Source organism: Tachypleus tridentatus, chromosome 2 (genome assembly GCF_004210375.1).
Source record: "Tachypleus tridentatus isolate NWPU-2018 chromosome 2, ASM421037v1, whole genome shotgun sequence".
In the NCBI taxonomy this organism is placed as follows: Eukaryota; Metazoa; Arthropoda; class Merostomata; order Xiphosura; family Limulidae; genus Tachypleus; species Tachypleus tridentatus.
The window spans coordinates 102,717,997-102,736,994 of record NC_134826.1 but is presented as its reverse complement, the minus strand read 5'-3'; the positions used below and the strand labels follow the sequence as shown (position 1 = coordinate 102,736,994).

At 35.9% G+C, this 18,998-nt stretch overlaps 1 protein-coding gene across 4 annotated transcripts in view; it reads left to right on the top strand.

Annotated features, from left to right (window-relative positions):
* The window catches only part of LOC143244723 (clathrin heavy chain 1-like), a 114,431-nt gene that overhangs the window by 78,020 nt on the left and 17,413 nt on the right, over positions 1-18,998 (top strand). For all 4 annotated transcript variants that reach the window (XM_076489878.1, XM_076489879.1, XM_076489880.1 and 1 more), the window contains 5 exons: positions 6,280-6,463; positions 16,071-16,263; positions 16,725-16,882; positions 18,140-18,304; positions 18,791-18,947. In XM_076489878.1, the coding sequence (XP_076345993.1) occupies positions 6,280-6,463; positions 16,071-16,263; positions 16,725-16,882; positions 18,140-18,304; positions 18,791-18,947 (857 nt within the window). The remainder of the gene's footprint in view (positions 1-6,279; positions 6,464-16,070; positions 16,264-16,724; positions 16,883-18,139; positions 18,305-18,790; positions 18,948-18,998) is intronic.

Here is an 18,998-nt window from a genome sequence, read left to right as displayed (position 1 = left end):
TTGGGCTAGAGTCAACCAAGTACCAGTGTTGGAAGTTCTCAACAGGTGTTGTGGACATTGTGTCTGATGCTGGTGTTTGGGTATAGTGCTCACGAAACCCTGGCGTTACTGCAATGTCCTTGCATGACATTGTAGTGCATCCCCTCATAGGGCTCCATGGTGGGTGGGGTCAGTGGGTACCGAAAGTTTCCTTTTTCCCTATGGATCCTCCTACAAAAAATTTAAATAAAACAGTGAAAAAACAGTCAATAGGTAAACGACCACATCTTGAAGACTCTGAGCAGCAATCTTCAACATCTGTAACACACGTACCTCATTTTCTTATATTATTTTCTCTTTCAGAAAAACCTTTAGGGCAAATGCCCCCCTTTTTTTAATCAGAATGGACTAGAGGGACTTGCTAGCTTTCCAAAGTCAGTAAAGAAGCTTTGATCTGGAGACATATTGATTGAAACATCCACATCCCAACACAGTGAACTCCTCTTGAATTCGAAGGCAATTGGGGATGTACCTATTGAGGTTACCCCTCATGCTACCTTGAATTCATCACGAGGAGTTATTGTTGAGAGGGATATGAAGAACGTCACCGAGTCAGAGATTCTCGCTGGTCTCTCCCCTCAAGGAGTTTCTGCAGTGAGGTGCATCTCCACTCGCAAAGATGGAGTTACACTGCCGACATGAAGAACGTCACCGAGTCAGAGATTCTCGCTGGTCTCTCCACTCAAGGAGTTTTTGCAGTGAGGTGCATCTCCACTCGCAAAGATGGAGTTACACTGCCGACAAATATTCTCGTTTTGACATTTACATCACCATGTGCACCTGCCACCATCAAGGCAGGTTATCTAATTTGCAGGGTACGGCCGTACATTCCAAACCCCCTCCGATGTTTCCATTGTCAGAGGTTTGGCCACTCAAAGACATCATGTTGTGGTTCCCTGACGTGCTCGTTGTGGTGGCAAGGACCACGATGCCTATGAGTTTGATACGGACCCACATTGTGTCAACTTCAATGGTTCTCACCTTTTCTACTTTTGTTCTTGCCCAATGGTTGGAGGAAAAAGAGGTGCAGCATCTGAAAAAGACTCATAACATTAGTCTTCTTGAGGCTCAGAAGTTGCTGTCCAGCACTCCATCTCGGACATATGCTGCTGCACTTCCTTCCACGACTACAGTGGGAGTGCAGACTGATTTCTCTGTGCCTCCAAGAGAATCGTTTTCAAAACAAATCAAAAGCCTTTTGACCTCCATGGTTAAAAAGGTTGATGAGTCGACTTTTACACCCATCTCTGTTTCTCCTATACATTCCAACAAACCTCAAGATTCACATCCTTCTGTTTCAAATACAGGAATTTCTTCTGATACATCTTTTTCTCCCACCCCAAGATGCTAAACAATCATTCGTTCGCGTCCTCAGTCACTGGAATCCCCTTCCAACAGCAAAGACCTGCCCAATCGACCCAGGGCAGGATCCATGGAGGTCGATAGACCTCCTCCGAATAAGGACATCAAGGAAAAAAGACGTGGTCATAAACAGAAGGGTTTTCCAGCCACTTCGCCTACCCGTCATTAAAAATGGCCAATGATACAATGGAACTGTCGAGGTTTACGTTCTAATCTGGATGATATCAAAACACTGATTGCTTCCTACCATCCTGTATGTCTTTCCTTACAAGAAACATTTCTAAAACCTGTTGATACAGTCACCATTCGGCAGGTTTCTCTGTACAGAAATGACAGACTGTGTGATGGAGGAGTGGTACTATTGGTTGATTAGCATGTGCCCACCTTGTTTTTGTCACTCAGCACACCCTTGGAGGCCGTAGCCATCCGTGTTTCCTTGGGTCATACCATCACTTTATGCTCTCTCTACCTGTCCCCTGGAGAGACATATGATCAATCAGACCTTGATGCTCTCGTTGAGCAGTTGCCGTCTCCCTTTCTAATCCTGGGGGAGTTTAATGGACATCATCCCCTCTGGGGAAGTGCTGTTATTGATAGGAGGGGTCACTCTGTGGAGCGTATGTACTCTTATCACAATCTTTCTTTTTTCAATACTGGTTCTTCTACTTATTTACATGCACCTAGTCAGTCCTTTACTGCTATTGATCTCTGTTTGTTCTCCTTCATTATTCTCACATTTTTCATGGAGGGTTGTCAATAATCCACTAGGCAGTGATCATTTTCCTATACTTTTGAGAAAGACTGGCCGTGGTTGATGCCACCCTACCTGTGTGCCCCGGTGGAAGCTGGATCAGGCAGACTGGTTTACTTTCACTGCTCTCGCAGAACTTGATCCTGCCATCGTGAATCAGCCATCAATAGACGACTGTGTGGCAGCGGTAACTGACTGTATTATACAACCAGCTGCTCAGTGTATTCTTAAAACCTTGACACGTTTTCCACGATATCCACGTCCGAGGTGGAATCCTGCTTGCCACTTGGCACGGAAGGCTTAAAAACGGGCCTGGGATACTTTCTGTAGATATCCCACACTTTCAAACCGCATCGCTTTCCAACGGGCCCGTGCACATGCTAGGTGGGTCAAGCTGGAATCTTGGATTAAGTTCACAACTAGTGTATCTTCTACCACTAGTTCCAAGGTCATATGGGACAGGATTCAAAAGGTCAGTGATGACTACAACTCTGTACCCTCCTAATCTTACTCTCTGATGGCCAAGAGGTAACTGATGTCCAGAGCATCACTCATACTCTGAGTGAAAGCTTTTGCCGGGTATCTAGCACTTCTGCTTATTCCTCCACCTTCTTAGCCATCAAGACTCGGGAAGAGATTTCACCTCTTTACTTTTGAACTGACAGTCTCTTTTACTAAAATTATCCCTTTACACTGGTGGAACTGAAAATGGCCCTTCATCGGTCTGGTAATACATATGTTGGACCTGATGATGGACACTATGACATGCTGTGCTATCTCTCTCCTGCTTCTCTTGATATTCTTCTAATCGTTTTTAACTGGATCTGGCAGGAGAATGTTTTTCCTGATGCCTGGTTCCAGGCTATTATATTACCTTTCTCTAAGCCTGGGAAAGATCCCAAGATTCCTTCAAACTACTGTCCAATTTCTTTGACGAGCTGTCTCTGTAAGACCTTAGAGAGGATGGTTAATGCTCGTCTTGTTTGGTTCCTCGAATCAAACAACCTCCTCTCACCCATCCAGTGTGGGTTCCGACGACAGCACTCCACCACGGACCACCTAATTTGACTTGAAACATCAATCAGAGAAGCCTTTTTCAAATGACAACATTTTGTATCAATATTCTTTGACATTGAGAAGGCTTATGACACAATGTGGAGGTATGGCATTTTGCGAGACCTCCATATATAAGGGTTACATGGCCATTTACCCATGGTTATTAAAAAAATGTTAATGCACAGGAGATTCCAAGTTCGTGTGGGTTCGACACTTTCCCGTTCTTTTGTACAGGTACTTGGGGTCCCTCAGGGCTGTGTTTTGAGTGTCACACTTTTCAGTATAAAGATAAATCAGATAAATGAACAACTCCCTCTCGCTGTTGCAAATGGGCTCTATGGCGACGACTTTCACATCTCTTGTCACTCGTCAAACATGAGATATATTGAGCGGCAACAAAAACTGCCCTCAATCATGTACTGAAGTGGACTACAGCAAATGGCTTTAATTTTTTTCTCTCTAAAACCGTTTGCATGCACCTTTGCCGCCAACTGGGTATTCACCCTGATCCTGAACTCTGTATCGGTGAAGTTTCGCTGCCAGTGGTACCTGAGACCAAATTCTTGGGGTTTATCTTTGACTGTAAGCTGACCTTTATACCACACTTAAAGCAGCTACAGGTCAAATGCACAAGAGCATTGAACATCCTCCGTGTCCTCTCTACTGCCAATTGGGGAGCAGATCAATGTTTTATGCTAAAGATATATTGTGTTCTTATTCAATTGAAACTCAACTGTGGATCAATGGTCTATGGCTCTGCCTGACACTTGGCCTTAAAGATGCTGGACCCCATTCATCATCAAGGACTTCGACTCTGCACTGGGGCTTTCTGCACTTCCCCAATTCAAAGCTTATATGTAGAATCTCATGAACCTTGTCTGTACCTTCGCCGTTTGCAACTGTCTTTACTATATTCTTCGAAATTTCGTTCCTTACCAAAGCATCTCAACTGGGGATATGTTTTCCTTCCTCAGTGGGCCATACTTTTTCAGAACAGACTATCTGCCATTGGTCCTTTTGGCCTTCGCATCCAGGCGAAATTGGATGAACTGGGTCTGTCCTTGGATGACATTGCAGAATCCACTGGTCAGCCCATCCCTCCATGGCTTATTACACCCCCCAAATACGACCTTTCTTTAAGTCATCTGAAAAAGGCAGATACTCCCGATTGCAAGTACTGTCTTTTATTTACTGAACTCTTTCAAACAATCATTCCATTCCAATTTATACGGATGGTTCCAAATCAGGTAATTCTGTGGGCTCTGCCATGATTTGTTGCGGTTCGGTGGTTGTGCGCAGAATCTCCTCTACAGCTTCTGTGTTCACTGCTGAATTGTATGCCAGATCTCTTGCACTGGATCATATTGAAGTTAAGCAGTACTCCAACTGCATTATTTATACTGACTCGCTTAGTTCTCTACTGGCCCTGGAATCGCTTCACCTTGGCTCACATCCTGTTATCACTGAAATTCAAAACTGACTGGCCCATTTCTCATTAACATCTACTTCTATCCAGTTTTTCTGGATACCAGGCCATGTTGGTATTCGCGGGAATGCGCTTGCAGACATGGCAGCTAAATCTATCTGCTCTGGCACTATCACCACTCTGCCTATTCCGTACATGGACTATGGTCCTATATTCAAGACTCATCTCCATGCCAGCTGGCAGTCCACTTGGAGTGAGCAACGCGACAACAAGCTTTTCCAAATAAAACCCTATATTGGGCTTTGGCCTTCTAGCTTCCGTAAGGTTCGGAAGGAGGAAGTTGTTCTAACTAGACATCGCATTGGTCACAGTTTTTTTAACTCATCGTTTTCTTTTATCTGGAACTGATGCACCAGTGTGTAGTTTGTGTAACACTCAAATCACTGTAAGCCACATTGTACTTTCCTGCCATCGTTACGACTCTCAACGACAGCACTATTTTAAACATGTTCTGTCCCAGGGTTTGTCTGTAACATTGGACAGTGTTATTGGTGACGGTGACACTGTCCACCTTGATAAAAGTTTTTAGTTTTTTAATGGCCAATAATCTTTTTAACCTCATTTAAGTGTTTGATAATTATTCATTACACCGTTTTAATTGTGGTTCCCTTTTCATAGTCTCAATCTCTCTAGTTCAATTTGACATTGTAAAATGGCCAGAACATTAAATAACTCGACACCAGGACTGGAAAGGCTAACTTCAGGTGACTGACGTTGGTGTTTGAACTACCTGTTATTCGTCCTGGCGAGTTGTTATCACAATTTTGCTACATGTCTTTTCACACTTTTATTACTTTACCTTTTTTGGTACTGGCCATAATGACACATAACCCAGAACCAGGACTGGAAAGACCAACTTCAGGTGACTGACGGTGGTTCTTGTACTTACCTGTTAGTCTACCTGGCAGGTTATGATCATTACCATAATGCTATAGAAAGTCCTTTACAACTTTGTAGACTGGATGTCAACATTGGTTTTCTGCCATTTTCTGTTTTTAATTGCTGTTTTGTTTTTACCTTTGTTTCCTTTTAAGAATTTTACTACATTTACTTTACTTTTACCTTTTTACCGGACATTTGGCTACTCATTTTTACGATTTTGCTTTATGTCTTTTAAAATTTTATTATTTTACCTTTTGTTAATGGCTGTTATGACACATAACCTGGAACCAGGACTGGAAAGGCCAACCTCAGGTGACTGATGGTGGTTCTTGTACTTACCTGTTAGTCTTCTTGGCAGGTTATGGCACAGAGGTTACCAATTTGCTAGAGGAAGTCCTTTACAACTTCTCCTACTCTGCTTTCTCTCTTAACATTGTAGACTAGGTGTCAACATTGGTTTTATGCTTTTTCTGTTTTTCAATGCTGTTTTGTTTTACTTTCATTTCCTGTTATGCATTTTACTACATTTAATTTATTTTTACCTTTTTACCAGACGTTTGGCGCAGATAGCCTAGCTCCTTTGTGCCATAAAACACGAATTCAATCAATCAATAAAATCAATTAAAATTTAAAATTGCATGTAATTAGAGTTCCTTTAGGATTTTTATCTTATTACTCCTGATGTTAAATGTCCAAATTTCAGAAACCTGCAGAACCTTCTGATTCTCACAGCAATAAAAGCTGATCGAACTCGTGTTATGGAGTATATTAATCGTCTGGACAACTACGATGCACCTGACATAGCAAACATTGCTATTGGAAGTGAACTATATGAAGAAGCTTTTGCTATATTCAGAAAGTTTGATGTGAACACCTCTGCTATCCAGGTATAAGCAAAATAATATTTTCTAATAGTGTGGTTTTAATAACATAGAAAACAATTGATTTGTTTAACATAAAAGAAGGAAGAAAAAAAGTTGCTGCTAGTGTCACAATAGCATTTCAACAGACTTGCATCACTAGAAACTAGGTTTGATAACTGCACAGATAACCCATTGTGTATCTTTGTGCTACAAGCAAACAGTGAAATTAAACGTAAATGGAAATACTTCAATAGCAATAATAATCTAAATTATTCTCTAAAAGCATTTTACATCTAATGCTTTTAGAGATTGCTAATGAGTATTTTATTTTCAGCTAATTGTTAAAGAAATCAATGTAGAAGCTTATATCAGAGTATTGTATGTTTATTGGAAATAATTATAGATGTGCACTGGTAATATACTAAGAGAAGTCAGAAAGAATAATTAATAAAATTAAATTATTGATTTATCAATACATTCTTATGGAAAATAAATAAGTTGTACAGTGCACTAATGTTTGTATTTCTTTCAAACAGAAAAATATATCTTGTTCTTTTCATGGTATCACAAGTTATTGATGTATAACTGACAGACTGTTCCAAGTATTGTGTATTACTCTACACAATTTAACCATGTTTTATAATTTCCATTGATCTACTCAGTTTCTCTTAATCCATGGTTTTGAGCATTGTGTTGGCCTTTTTCCTACCAGTTATTGTTTCACAACATATGTGATGTGCTTGGAATCACTATCTTGGTTTAAGATGAATCTCTGATAAGTAGCCCACACTTGTAGTGGCTCTCCAGCAGGCACTGTAAGTGTTGTACTTTAGTCTAGGTATTATACTGTTCTCCTCTCTACCACTGAAAAAACTGTGTTGTGATAAAACTTGATTTGTCTGCAAAGAGCTTTCTCTTCCAGCTTTGCTTATTCTATTGTTTGAGATCTTATCTTCATTAAACTTTGTATTTGGTTTTTTCTCCACAGCAGTGGTTTTGGAGTATCTACACATTCATCAAGGCTTCTTCATGCTAATGTGTGTCTTACTACTCTAGAGATAACATTTACTTATAAATACAGCTGGGTCTTTTAGATGTTCTTGTCAGTAATAAATACCAGATTTCTTTTGTATTGTTGTGTATCTCATAAAGGGTGTATCCTGACTTACTAATCTCATTACATTTGAAGAATTTAGGCTTTCTTACTTGTTTCTATTGTTAACAGTACTTGTTTCACATACCCTCTTCAGAAGTTACACACAGCTTTTACTGAAATATGAAAGTTGTACAAAGTACGCTTCACTAGCCTAAACCTCTCTTTTTACACATTTGTCATTTTGCATTTTTGTCCTATATACCATGACCGTATTTAACTCACTACTGCTGGGATTGATATAATTTGCTATACTAAACTGGTGTAAAACTGTCTTATTGGTTGGATGACAGCAAGTTACAGTATAAACAGTCAATAACATAATATTAAAGGACAACAAGAGACCTATTGATCCATCTAGACCATTTTATCCATTCAATTAAACTGAAAAACTCAGAACCATTAGTTTTATTCAAGTGTTTAACAAGATTCAGGGTTTTATGTATATGTGCTTGAATTCTTCTTCAGTAGGTGTCTGTGACTTGTTGGCAATAAATGACAGTACACACTCAACTTGTTTTAAAATATATTCAAAACAAGTCAAACTACATACAAAAATTCTTTACACTTTGGATATCACAGTTGTATCTTATACTGTAAATAATTCACTTTATTCTTATCAAAAGGTACACTTGGGCTGATTCAGTTACTTGAGAGTCTAGTTGACAAGATAAACTGTTCTTTTCTGTCCTTATCACTATAGAATCAGTGAATAATTCACTTATGCTACCCTGTAACATACTATAGTAATATCCTGAACCTCATATAATTGTCTCCTTTTTGTCAAAGTTTACATGGATGAGTTCAATTACTTTAGAACACCATTTGAAAAGAAAATTTGTTCTCCTTATTTCTGTTAAACTGTGAGACTCACTTTAAAATATCACCTATTACAGCTGATTACTCGTACACTGGCTAACTTCACATTTTCTTCCTTTAATTAATTTTCTGACTCAAGTGCACTTTTTTCTTTGCTTTTTATACTTGCTTGGTAGCCTATATTTATGTCATTTACTGAGGGCTGGAACTTTAAAAAATGTAACACAATGATTCATCAGTACTAAGTAAAGGTAATGTGAAATATACTGAAGATTCAAGTTATGTGAAATCAACAATATTAATAAAGCCCAGACATCAGTGTAATAGCAAACACAATGTACTACTTGTACAATTACGTAATGAAATTTAAGGTAGTCATGTTCTACACTGCTGTCATGAATGAAAAGTAAACAGTCTTGTATATCCAAGATCAAGCTCTCTTCTAAACTTTCTTCTGACCTTTATACCACACTTAAAGCAGCTACGGGTCAAATGCACAAGAGCACTGAACATCCTCCGTGTTCTCTCTACCACCAGTTGGGAAGTGGATCAATGTTCTATGTTAAAGATATATCATGCTCTTATTCAATCAAAACTCGACTATGGATCAATGGTCTATGGTTCTGCTAGACCCTCGGCCTTAAAGATGCTGAACCGCATTCATCATCAAGGACTTCGACTCTGCACTGGGGCTTTCTGCACTTCCCCAGTTTACAGCTTATATGTAGAATCACATGAACCTTCTCTGCACCTTTGCCGTTTGCAACTGTCTTTACTATATTCTTCGAAACTTCGTTCTTTACCAAAGCATCCCACCTGGGGATGTGTTTTCCTTCCTCAGTGGGCCATACGTTTTCAGAACAAACGATCTGCCATTGGTCCTTTTGGCCTTCGCATCCAGGCGAAATTGGATGAACTGGGTCTGTCCTTGGATAACATTGCAGAATCCACTGGTCAGCCCATCCCACCATGGCTTATTAAAGCCCCCAAATGCAACCTTTCTTTAAGTCATCTGAAAAAGGCAGATACTCTCGATTGGAAGTACTGTCTTTTATTTACTGAACATCTTTCAAACAATCATTCCATTCTAATTTATACGGATGGTTCCAAATTGGGTAGTTCTGTGGGCTCTTCCATGATTTGTTGCTGGTCGGTGGTTGCACGCAGAATCCCCTCTACAGCTTCCCATATCTCTTGCACTGGATCATAGTGAAGCTAAGCAGTACTCCAACTGCACTATTTATACTGGTCCTGGAATTGCTTCACGTTGACTCACACCCTGTTCTCACTGAAATTCAAAACTGACTGGCCCATTTCTCATTAACATCTACTTCTTTCCAGTTTTTCTGGATACCAGGCCATGTTGGTATTAGTGGGAATGAGCTTGCAGACACGGCAGCTAAATCTATCTGCTCTGGCACTATTACTACTGTGCCTATTCCATATATGGACTATGGTTCTGTATTCAAGACTCGGCACCGTGCCAGCTGGCAGTCTACTTGGAGTGAGCAAAGCAACAACAAGCTTTTCCAAATAAAACCCTATATTGGGCTTTGGCTATCTAGCTTCCATAAGGTTTGGAAGGAGGAAGTTGTTCCAACTAGACATCGCATTGATCACAGTTTTTTAACTCATCGTTTTCTTTTACCTGGAACTGATGCACCAATGTGTAGTTTAATGTATATGCAAAAATGGCTCGTTTGGGTTGAGATAATATTTTACGTAGAAGAGCGAACAACGTTTTGACATTCTTTGGTCATCGTCAGGTTCACAAAGAAAGAAAGAGGTAACTGACCGGAAGCTGACCACATGTTTGGAAGGGGTTGTGTAACTGAGTGTCGGAATGTAGAGAGTGGTGTTAGATGTTTGAATATATAATTTTATTTTATTTTATTATATTTAATATAGGTATAAAGGTGTTCCTTTATGTTGGTTTATTTTGGGTTTAAGTTGTTGTATAAGTAAGGCTTCTTTAATTTTGCATTTGTTTATGCTTGTTTCTTTATTTAGTATTTGAGTGTTTTCTATGGTTATGCTGTGTTTATTTGACTTGCAGTGTTCGAAAACGTGTGAAGGTGACTTTTTGTGTTACCATATATTCCCAACATCAGCAGACAAATAACCAACATTTGGCAAAAACTTGTAACAAAATATGACATTCCAGTTAATACCAAATTTATGCAAAAACAAGGCACAAAACTGAGGTCTATACTATGTAAAAACTACACTGACAAACACCACACCAATATTATTTATAAAGTACAATGTGATAACTGCCACGACTTCTATATTGGAGAAGCAAGTAGAAAAATGGAAACCAGATTCAAAAACATAAAAAGTCACCTTCACACGTTTTCGAACACTGCAAGTCAAATAAACACAGCATAACCATAGAAAACACTCAAATACTAAATAAAGAAACAAGCATAAACAAAGGCAAAATTAAAGAAGCCTTACTTATACAACAACTTAAACCCAAAATAAACCAATATAAAGGAACGCCTTTATACCTATATTAAATATAATAAAATAAAATAAAATTATATATTCAAACATCTAACACCGCTCTCTACATTCCAACACTCAGTTACACAACCCCTTTCAAAAATGCGATCAGCTTCCGGTCAGTTACCTCTTTCTTTCTTTGTGAACCTGACGATGACCAAAGAAGGTTGAAACGTTGTTCGCTCTTCTACGTAAAATATTTTCTCAACCCAAACGAGTCATTTTTGCATATATATTTCTCTACAAGTGGGTTTTCTCGACATCATTAATGTGTAGTTTGTGTAACACTCAAATCACTGTAAGCCACATTTTACTTTCTTGCCATCTTTACAACTCTCAACGACAGCACTATTTTAAACGTGTTCTGTCCCAAGGTTTGTCCATAATATTAGACAGTGTTATTGGTGATGGTGGCACTATCCACCTTGATAAAGTTTTTAGTTCTTTTAGTGGCTATTAATATTTTAAATCTTATTTAAGTGTTTTATATTTCTTCATTAAACCTTTTTTATTGTGGTTCCCTTTTAAGAGTCACAATCTCTCTAGTTCAATTTGAAATTAGAAAATAGTTGTAACATTAAATAACTCAACATTAGAACTGGAAAGGCCAACTTCAGGTGACTAACGCTGCTGTTTGAACTACCCGTTAGCTGTCCTGGTGAGTTATTACAATTTTGCTGCATGTTTTTTAACACTTTTATTACTTTACCTTTTGATAATGGCTGTAATGACACATAACCCGGAACCAGGACTGAAACGGCCAACTTCAGGTGACTGACGTGGTTCTTGTACTTGCCTGTTAGCCTTCCTGGCGGGTTATGATCATTATCATTATGCTATAGATAATCCTTTACAGCTTTGTAGATTGGATGTCAACATTGGTTTTATGCCATTTATGTTTTTAATTGCTGTTTTGTTTTACCTTAATTTCCTTTTATGAGTTTTACTACATTTACTTTACTTTTACCTTTTCACCAGATGCTTGGCAAGTTATTATTACAATTTTGCTACATGTCTTTTAAAACTTTTATTACTTTACCTTTTGATAATGGCCGTAATGAGACATAACCCGGAACCAGGACTGGAAAGGCCAACTTCAGGTGACTGACAGTGGTTCTTGTACTTACCTTTTAGTCTTCCTGGCAGGTTATGATAATTACCATTATTCTACGGAAAGTCTTTCACAACTTCTCTTACTCTGGTTTCTCTCTTGACATTGTAGACTAGATGTCAACATTGGTTTTATGCTATTTATATCTTTCAATGCTGTTTTGTTTTACCTTCATTTCCTTTTATGAAATTTACAACATTTACTTTTACCTTTTTACCAGACGTTTGACGCAGATAGCCTAGCTGCTTTGTGCCATAAAACACTAAATCAACCAACCAACTAAACTTTCTTAAATTAACTGCATTCACCACACGTGAAAGCAATTTATTCTAGAGATTAGTTATCCTGTTAGAAAAACAAGTGTCTTAGCTCAAGATGATTTACCCTTCCAGGATTTATATTTGTTTCATAATTCTACAATTTTCACCAGTAAGTACAAAACAAAATGGTGCATCAATACTATCAAGCCCCTTACCAATATTAAAAACTTCATTCAGATTCCCTCTAACTCTTCTCAAGAGAAACAAGTTTAGAAATCTTAACGTATTTTCATACAGCAACATTTTCATCCCAGGTATCATCCTAGAAAACCTACTTTAATCCTTTTCCAATAATTCAGTATCCTTTGAGCCCAAGACTGAATAGAGTACTCACATATGACATTATAACTTCTTTAGACTCATATTCAACATCACTGATGATGTGATCTTAAAATCCTACTTTCCCTGCCATTAGCAATACCACTTGGCTTGGACTGCATGAGGCTGAGACCAGAACATTAAGATATTTTTCTTCCATTACACTGTTATTAAAGTTATCCCCATCACAATTATACAAATAATTTAAAGTGTGATATCCCACATTCATTATCTTGCTTTGAATATAATTAAAAGTCAGTTGGTATTTATTTACTTAACTGACTAAATAGGCCAAATTCTTTTGTAAAGTAGCATCATTCTCCTCACAGCCAACATAACTTTTATCATATTGGCAAATTTAAATAATATATTAATCATTCCTTCATCTGTCATTAATGTAAATCAGAAAGAGCAAAAGTCATAACACTTATTCCTGAGGCATGACATCAATACAGTTTGATTAAACTCCATTTAAACAACCCTCTGCTTTCTCTCATCCAGCCAGTTTGCTTTCTATCCAATAAGCCAACCCTTCTTCCACACTTGGAGTATGTTTTTAATAACTCTTTATGTGGCACCTTATCAAATGCTTTCTGAAAATCCAGGTACACCAAATGTACACCTAATCCTTTATCTAGATAAACAGTAACCTCTTCAAAAAATGTCAAAAGATAATTATATAATATATCATAATATCTGGCCCAAGAGACTTATAATTCTCTAAATTCCCCCTTTTTTTTTTTTAACAAGTTTAGAATTAATATGATCATCTTGTTTCCATCTAGCAGCTGTTTGGGTTAAGGAATATTGCTTTAATCTTCATTATTAACAACTGAAGGAAAATTAGAATTCAGTAAGCCAGCCAGACCATAATCATCCCTTAAAGGACCAACTCCCATCCTAACATTGTGCTTACCCTTAATGTATTTGAATAAATCCTTATTACTTATTCTATAGCCCCCACTAGTACAGCAGTAAATTTTCAGATTTAAAATGCTAAAATGAGGGGTTTGATTCCTCTCAGTTGGCTGAGCAGATAGCCCGATGTGGCTTTGCTATAAGAAACACACACACACACTTCTACTATTTTTCTGCCAATCATTCTTTACAATTTTTTTTTCTTACTTTCTCCTTTGCCCAGATCTCTCGGTCTTCTATAACTTTCTAAATTTCCTATCATTGTTGTCAGTTTAAATTTTCTTCGATCAGTTTCTTCAGCTAATTCATGCCTAGTTCACAGCATTTAATCATATAATTCTTGTCTCTTTTCTTCAAAATTCCCTTTCTATGAAACTTAAAACAAAAATCTCAGTACTTCTTATCTCTCTATGTAGCAAAAAATCATATTCACTTGAGCAATGGTCACTTTCACCCAGATGTTTCCCATTTTGTACCATCTCAACCATATCTCTATTAGAAGTTTAAAATAAGTCTAAAACAATATTGTTCCTAGTATGTTTCTTAACCAAATTTTGAAGAAAACCAGCAGTAGATTCATGATGTGGAAACCAAAGTATAATATTGAAGATGAAGATGGTTGACAACATATAAAACATTTTATTTACAGGTTCAAATATTTTGGGATATTTCTCTCTATTATCAATGAAAGGTGAAAATCTTGTTACAGAGATGATTATTACTGAAGTTATAATGTAATAATATAATCATTTGTTTATTTTTATAAGCAGCAGTTATTTTGAAATGTTTGAACCTGTAAATATAATGTTTTATGTTTTGTCAACCATCTGCATTATTGAAGAAAAACTTCTTGAACAATTACTAAAAATCTATCTTCTCATGATTTTACTTTAAGATTTCCCAAACTATATCTTCTGTGATTTATAACCTCGTTAACAGTTTAATTCTTTATCTCACTGTAGAGTGTCTTATTAACTTAATCAGTTTCATTTGGTAGTAACAAATTCCAGCTAAAAACTTTTCTCCCTTATAATCACTAACAGAAACTCAAATAGATTCAATTTCTTTGTTATTAGCTTTGATATTCTTAATTTGAACTTGAACGGGCTATAACTTGCATTCTAAATTTAAAACTAATCCTCCTGGTATTTTTAGTACTTTATCACACAGTATATAACCATGTATTTCAATAAAATTTCTGCCATCAAAATTGTCTACATTTTACCAGGTTTCAGTTGTTCCTATAATATCAAAATCCTTAGTTCTGTCCAGTGCTCTGAAGTCATCCATTTTATTTCTTATACTTCTAGTATTACAATAATAATAGCTGATCCTACCATTAAAACTACCTTGTTCCCACACTACACTCTACTCGACATCTTATGTACTCTTTATTATTCTGGCCCTCTTTACTGTCTAGTTCTAGGTTAAAGTTCCTTTATGGTTGAGTTAATAATTCTTTCAAAAAAGCCATCCCCTACCCAACTTAAATGTAAATCATCCATTCTGAAAGCTCCATATTTCCATTGAATTCATTCCATAAATCTAGTTCGCCAACCTGCCAACCTACACCAAGGTGTAGTAGTCAACCTTAACAAGTTATTTATAATTTCATCCCCATAGTCAAGTCTTAGAAGTATCCCTGAGAGAATGCCTTTATAAATATTTTATACTTAAAAATTATCTCCTTTGGCCCATCCATTCTTACATTGTTAGCCACCATATGCACTACAAAGACTATCAGTGGTAACACTATTTACTATGTCATTTGATCTGTTGGTTATATCCTCCACTCCTACTCAAGGATACCATTAAGTCTTTTATGTTTATTTACCCCACAGACTATCTATTTGTCATACTGAAGAATCCTATAACAATAACTCCTTTATATTTTTTTTTTTTTAACCCTATCTGACCCTTTTGTTATTCCTCTCTTTCCAAGTTTATCATCTGCAGAAGCTAAAGGATGAAATATGATGCTTTTTAGGCCCTATGAGAGTAAGTGTGTGTATGATTTGTATATTACTATAAGGATGATTTTCACAGTGAATATTTATGCTAAGTGACAGACTTCGTGTCTTTATGATTATATTTCTTTAACCTATTTGCATCATTTAGACAAGTTGTATTGTATAAAATTTATAGGTAGTCTTAAATGTGTTTTAAATAATTCTGTGTTTCATTTAGTGAAACATTTCATAAATGATTTAATTTAATATTGAACTTATTTACTGTGGAATAAGAACAGTTTGCTGTTAGCTGTTTCTATTAAGGCAAAGTTTGAAAGCTCTTAATGTGGTTTTGAAAAGTGCTTTATATTAGAACGTTCAGTTTTGTTCCAAAAAGTATGTAAAAGCCAAAGATTCCCAATAACAACAACAAATCATATAGGATCACAAAAGTAGATGAGACATTGTTACAGAGGCTCTAACTAGATGAAAGTGAATTTTCCTGTATTAAATGTAAATGTTTGTCTCACTTGTTTAGGTGCTTATTGAACACATCAAAAACCTTGACAGAGCCTATGAATTTGCTGAGAGATGCAACGAACCAGCTGTGTGGAGTCAACTGGCTAAGGCTCAGTTAGAGCAAGGACTTGTGAAGGAAGCCATTGATTCTTTCATCAAAGCTGGAGATCCTTCATCCTACATGGATGTTGTTCAGACAGCTCATAAAACAGGTTAGGGGTGAATACTAAAATGTCCAAGAAATGTCTATTTATTTACATTTTCAAGAACTGCACTTTTTGAAAAGCTAACACAAGGAAATCTTTAACATTGAAGAAATTTGAACAAGTTTCATTTTTAATTTGATAATTTTGTCTTGTAGCATTCTGATATGTAATGGATGTCATACAGAGGTATGCAAAATTTTAAGCTAAACTGTACACCTGTAGATACATGGATAAAATTTAAGAAGGTTTACAAACATTAATGTTCTAATGCTTTCTGTTTATAAACTGTTGATTCAGTTTTTCTTTCATTTATTTTATAGTTGAATATTTTACTTAAAAATAGTTAAACAGTACAGCTTTATCTACTTGTGAAAGAAAAACTTAACATTTGTGATGAAGTACACAAAGCTGTTTTATTATACTGCAAAAGACAAAATTTTATTGACAAAACTGTTTTTCTTCCATAGATAATTGGGAGGATTTGGTACGATTCCTGCAGATGGCAAGAAAAAAAGCTCGTGAGTCCTATATAGAATCAGAGCTAATCTATGCCTATGCCAAGACTAACCGCCTCTCAGACTTGGAAGAATTTATTTCAAGCCCAAACCATGCTGATATCCAGAAAGTAGGTTTTAATTCATTGCGTTTAACCATATGACTACTGGGTCTTACAATTTGTAGGACCTAACATTGCTATCATTATATTTCATTTAAAAAATAAAACTAATGGAGGAAATTGTTTGAAATTTGACAGTGACCTTCCTAAAAGTACGTAGTCTCAGAAAAATAAATATTTTATATTGATATTTTTTACTATTTCAAAAACAAAACTTATTTAATGTTATTTGTACTGGGACTCTGAATAATTTGCCTGTAAGGAGATTTTATTTTTGAGTATACAAACACTATTTATCATCTTAAAGTTTTAACATTTAATTTACATAATCTATAGAATCTGATAAATGAATAGCAAAAGTTTTTTTTTTTAGAAAAATTTGTATATTTTACTTTCCATTTTATCTACCATATCAATAACTCTAGCTATTAACAAACAGTGGAATAAAACATTTAAAATTAAGAAATGGAAATATATACTTTTATTTTTTCACTGAATAATGGTAAAATAACTTTTTTGGGTCATATGTGTAGTTTTATATTTTTATCTTTTCACTTAGTTTTTTTTTAATGTTTTATTTTTCTTTCCAGTTCTTTATCTTTTATTAATGTCAAAATGTCAATATTATGATAAGCATACATAATTAACTAAAATATAAAAGAAAATCTTAAATATCAATTTAACTATCTATAAAACTAATATGTATAAATTATTGGAAAGGTACTGACACAAAATTGAACGTAAATAACCAATCAAAGATGTTTTTAGTGCATGTAGCCTTGCATGATATAAAACTGAAGTTTTAATTTTTTTTCCAGAGGTTTCTTTTAAGGTGTGCGAATAATAACTTGAATAATCTAAAACATTGATTATAATGTATTTAATAATGCAAATTTCTTTACAGTACATTGACTGTGAATTGGTTTAATCTGATAACACTTTAGGACATGTGCAGTAAAGTATTATAAATGTGTAGTAGTTATTAAAGGGTTAAAAGTAACTTCAAATTACTCTGGTGTTTTCTGAGTAATTGGCCTACCTGATTTAAACCAGGACTGTATAATAAACCAGACAAAATTATAAAATGTAAAGTTTTTAAACAAATAATTATACTGATCTATGTTTATCACTGTAATTTGATAGGTTATTTCCAGAATAATGAGTGTGAATTTAAACATATGAACCCATTAAAGTTTCAGGCACTATCACCTCTACAATAAAAGTGGAATTACTTGAGCAATGTCATAATCTTTACCTTGTTACTAGATTGGAGATCGGTGCTTTGATGATGGTCTTTATGAACCAGCCAAACTTTTATACAACAATGTATCCAACTTTGCTAGGCTAGCCATAACTCTAGTTCATTTAAAAGAATTCCAAGGAGCTGTAGACAGTGCTCGCAAAGCTAACTCCACACGCACGTGGAAGGAAGTAAGAATTCTATAATTTTTTTTATTCCATACACATTTGTTGCCAGTATCAGAGCTGTATTTAAAAACTGTATTTAGATATGCATTTATATATGTTATTTTTACTTTATACTAGTTAAAATTTCTTGAAAGAGAGAGAGAGAGAGAGCAATAAGAATAGTCCCCCAGTAGATCAACAGTAAGTTTATGGATTTATAATGCTGGAATTTGGAGTTTATTTCCCTGAAATGGACAGAGTAAATGTACCCTTTTGTGTAGCTTTGTACTAAAAAACAAAAACACGTTTTAAAAAGTTAAGTTGAAAACTTTTTTTTTATGTTACATAAGTTAAAAAAACTTCTCATCACCTGTTACTAAAAATATGTTTTCAGGTTGCTTTTGTAGTCATATCAGTGGAACAGAATGTATTACTCATTAATATATTAAGTTATTCTAGTAATACCTGATGTGTTGGTGTTGCTTGAAGTCTATTTTATTTTGTTTCTAGGTGTGTTTTGCTTGTGTGGACAGTGAAGAGTTCCGGCTCGCTCAGATGTGTGGTCTTCACATTGTGGTCCATGCAGACGAGTTGGAGGATCTGATTAACTACTATCAAGACAGAGGCTACTTTGAAGAACTGATCTATCTCTTGGAAGCTGCTCTAGGTTTGTGATTATTTTTTACCACAGTACCTCACAGCTTGTTGGAAACATATT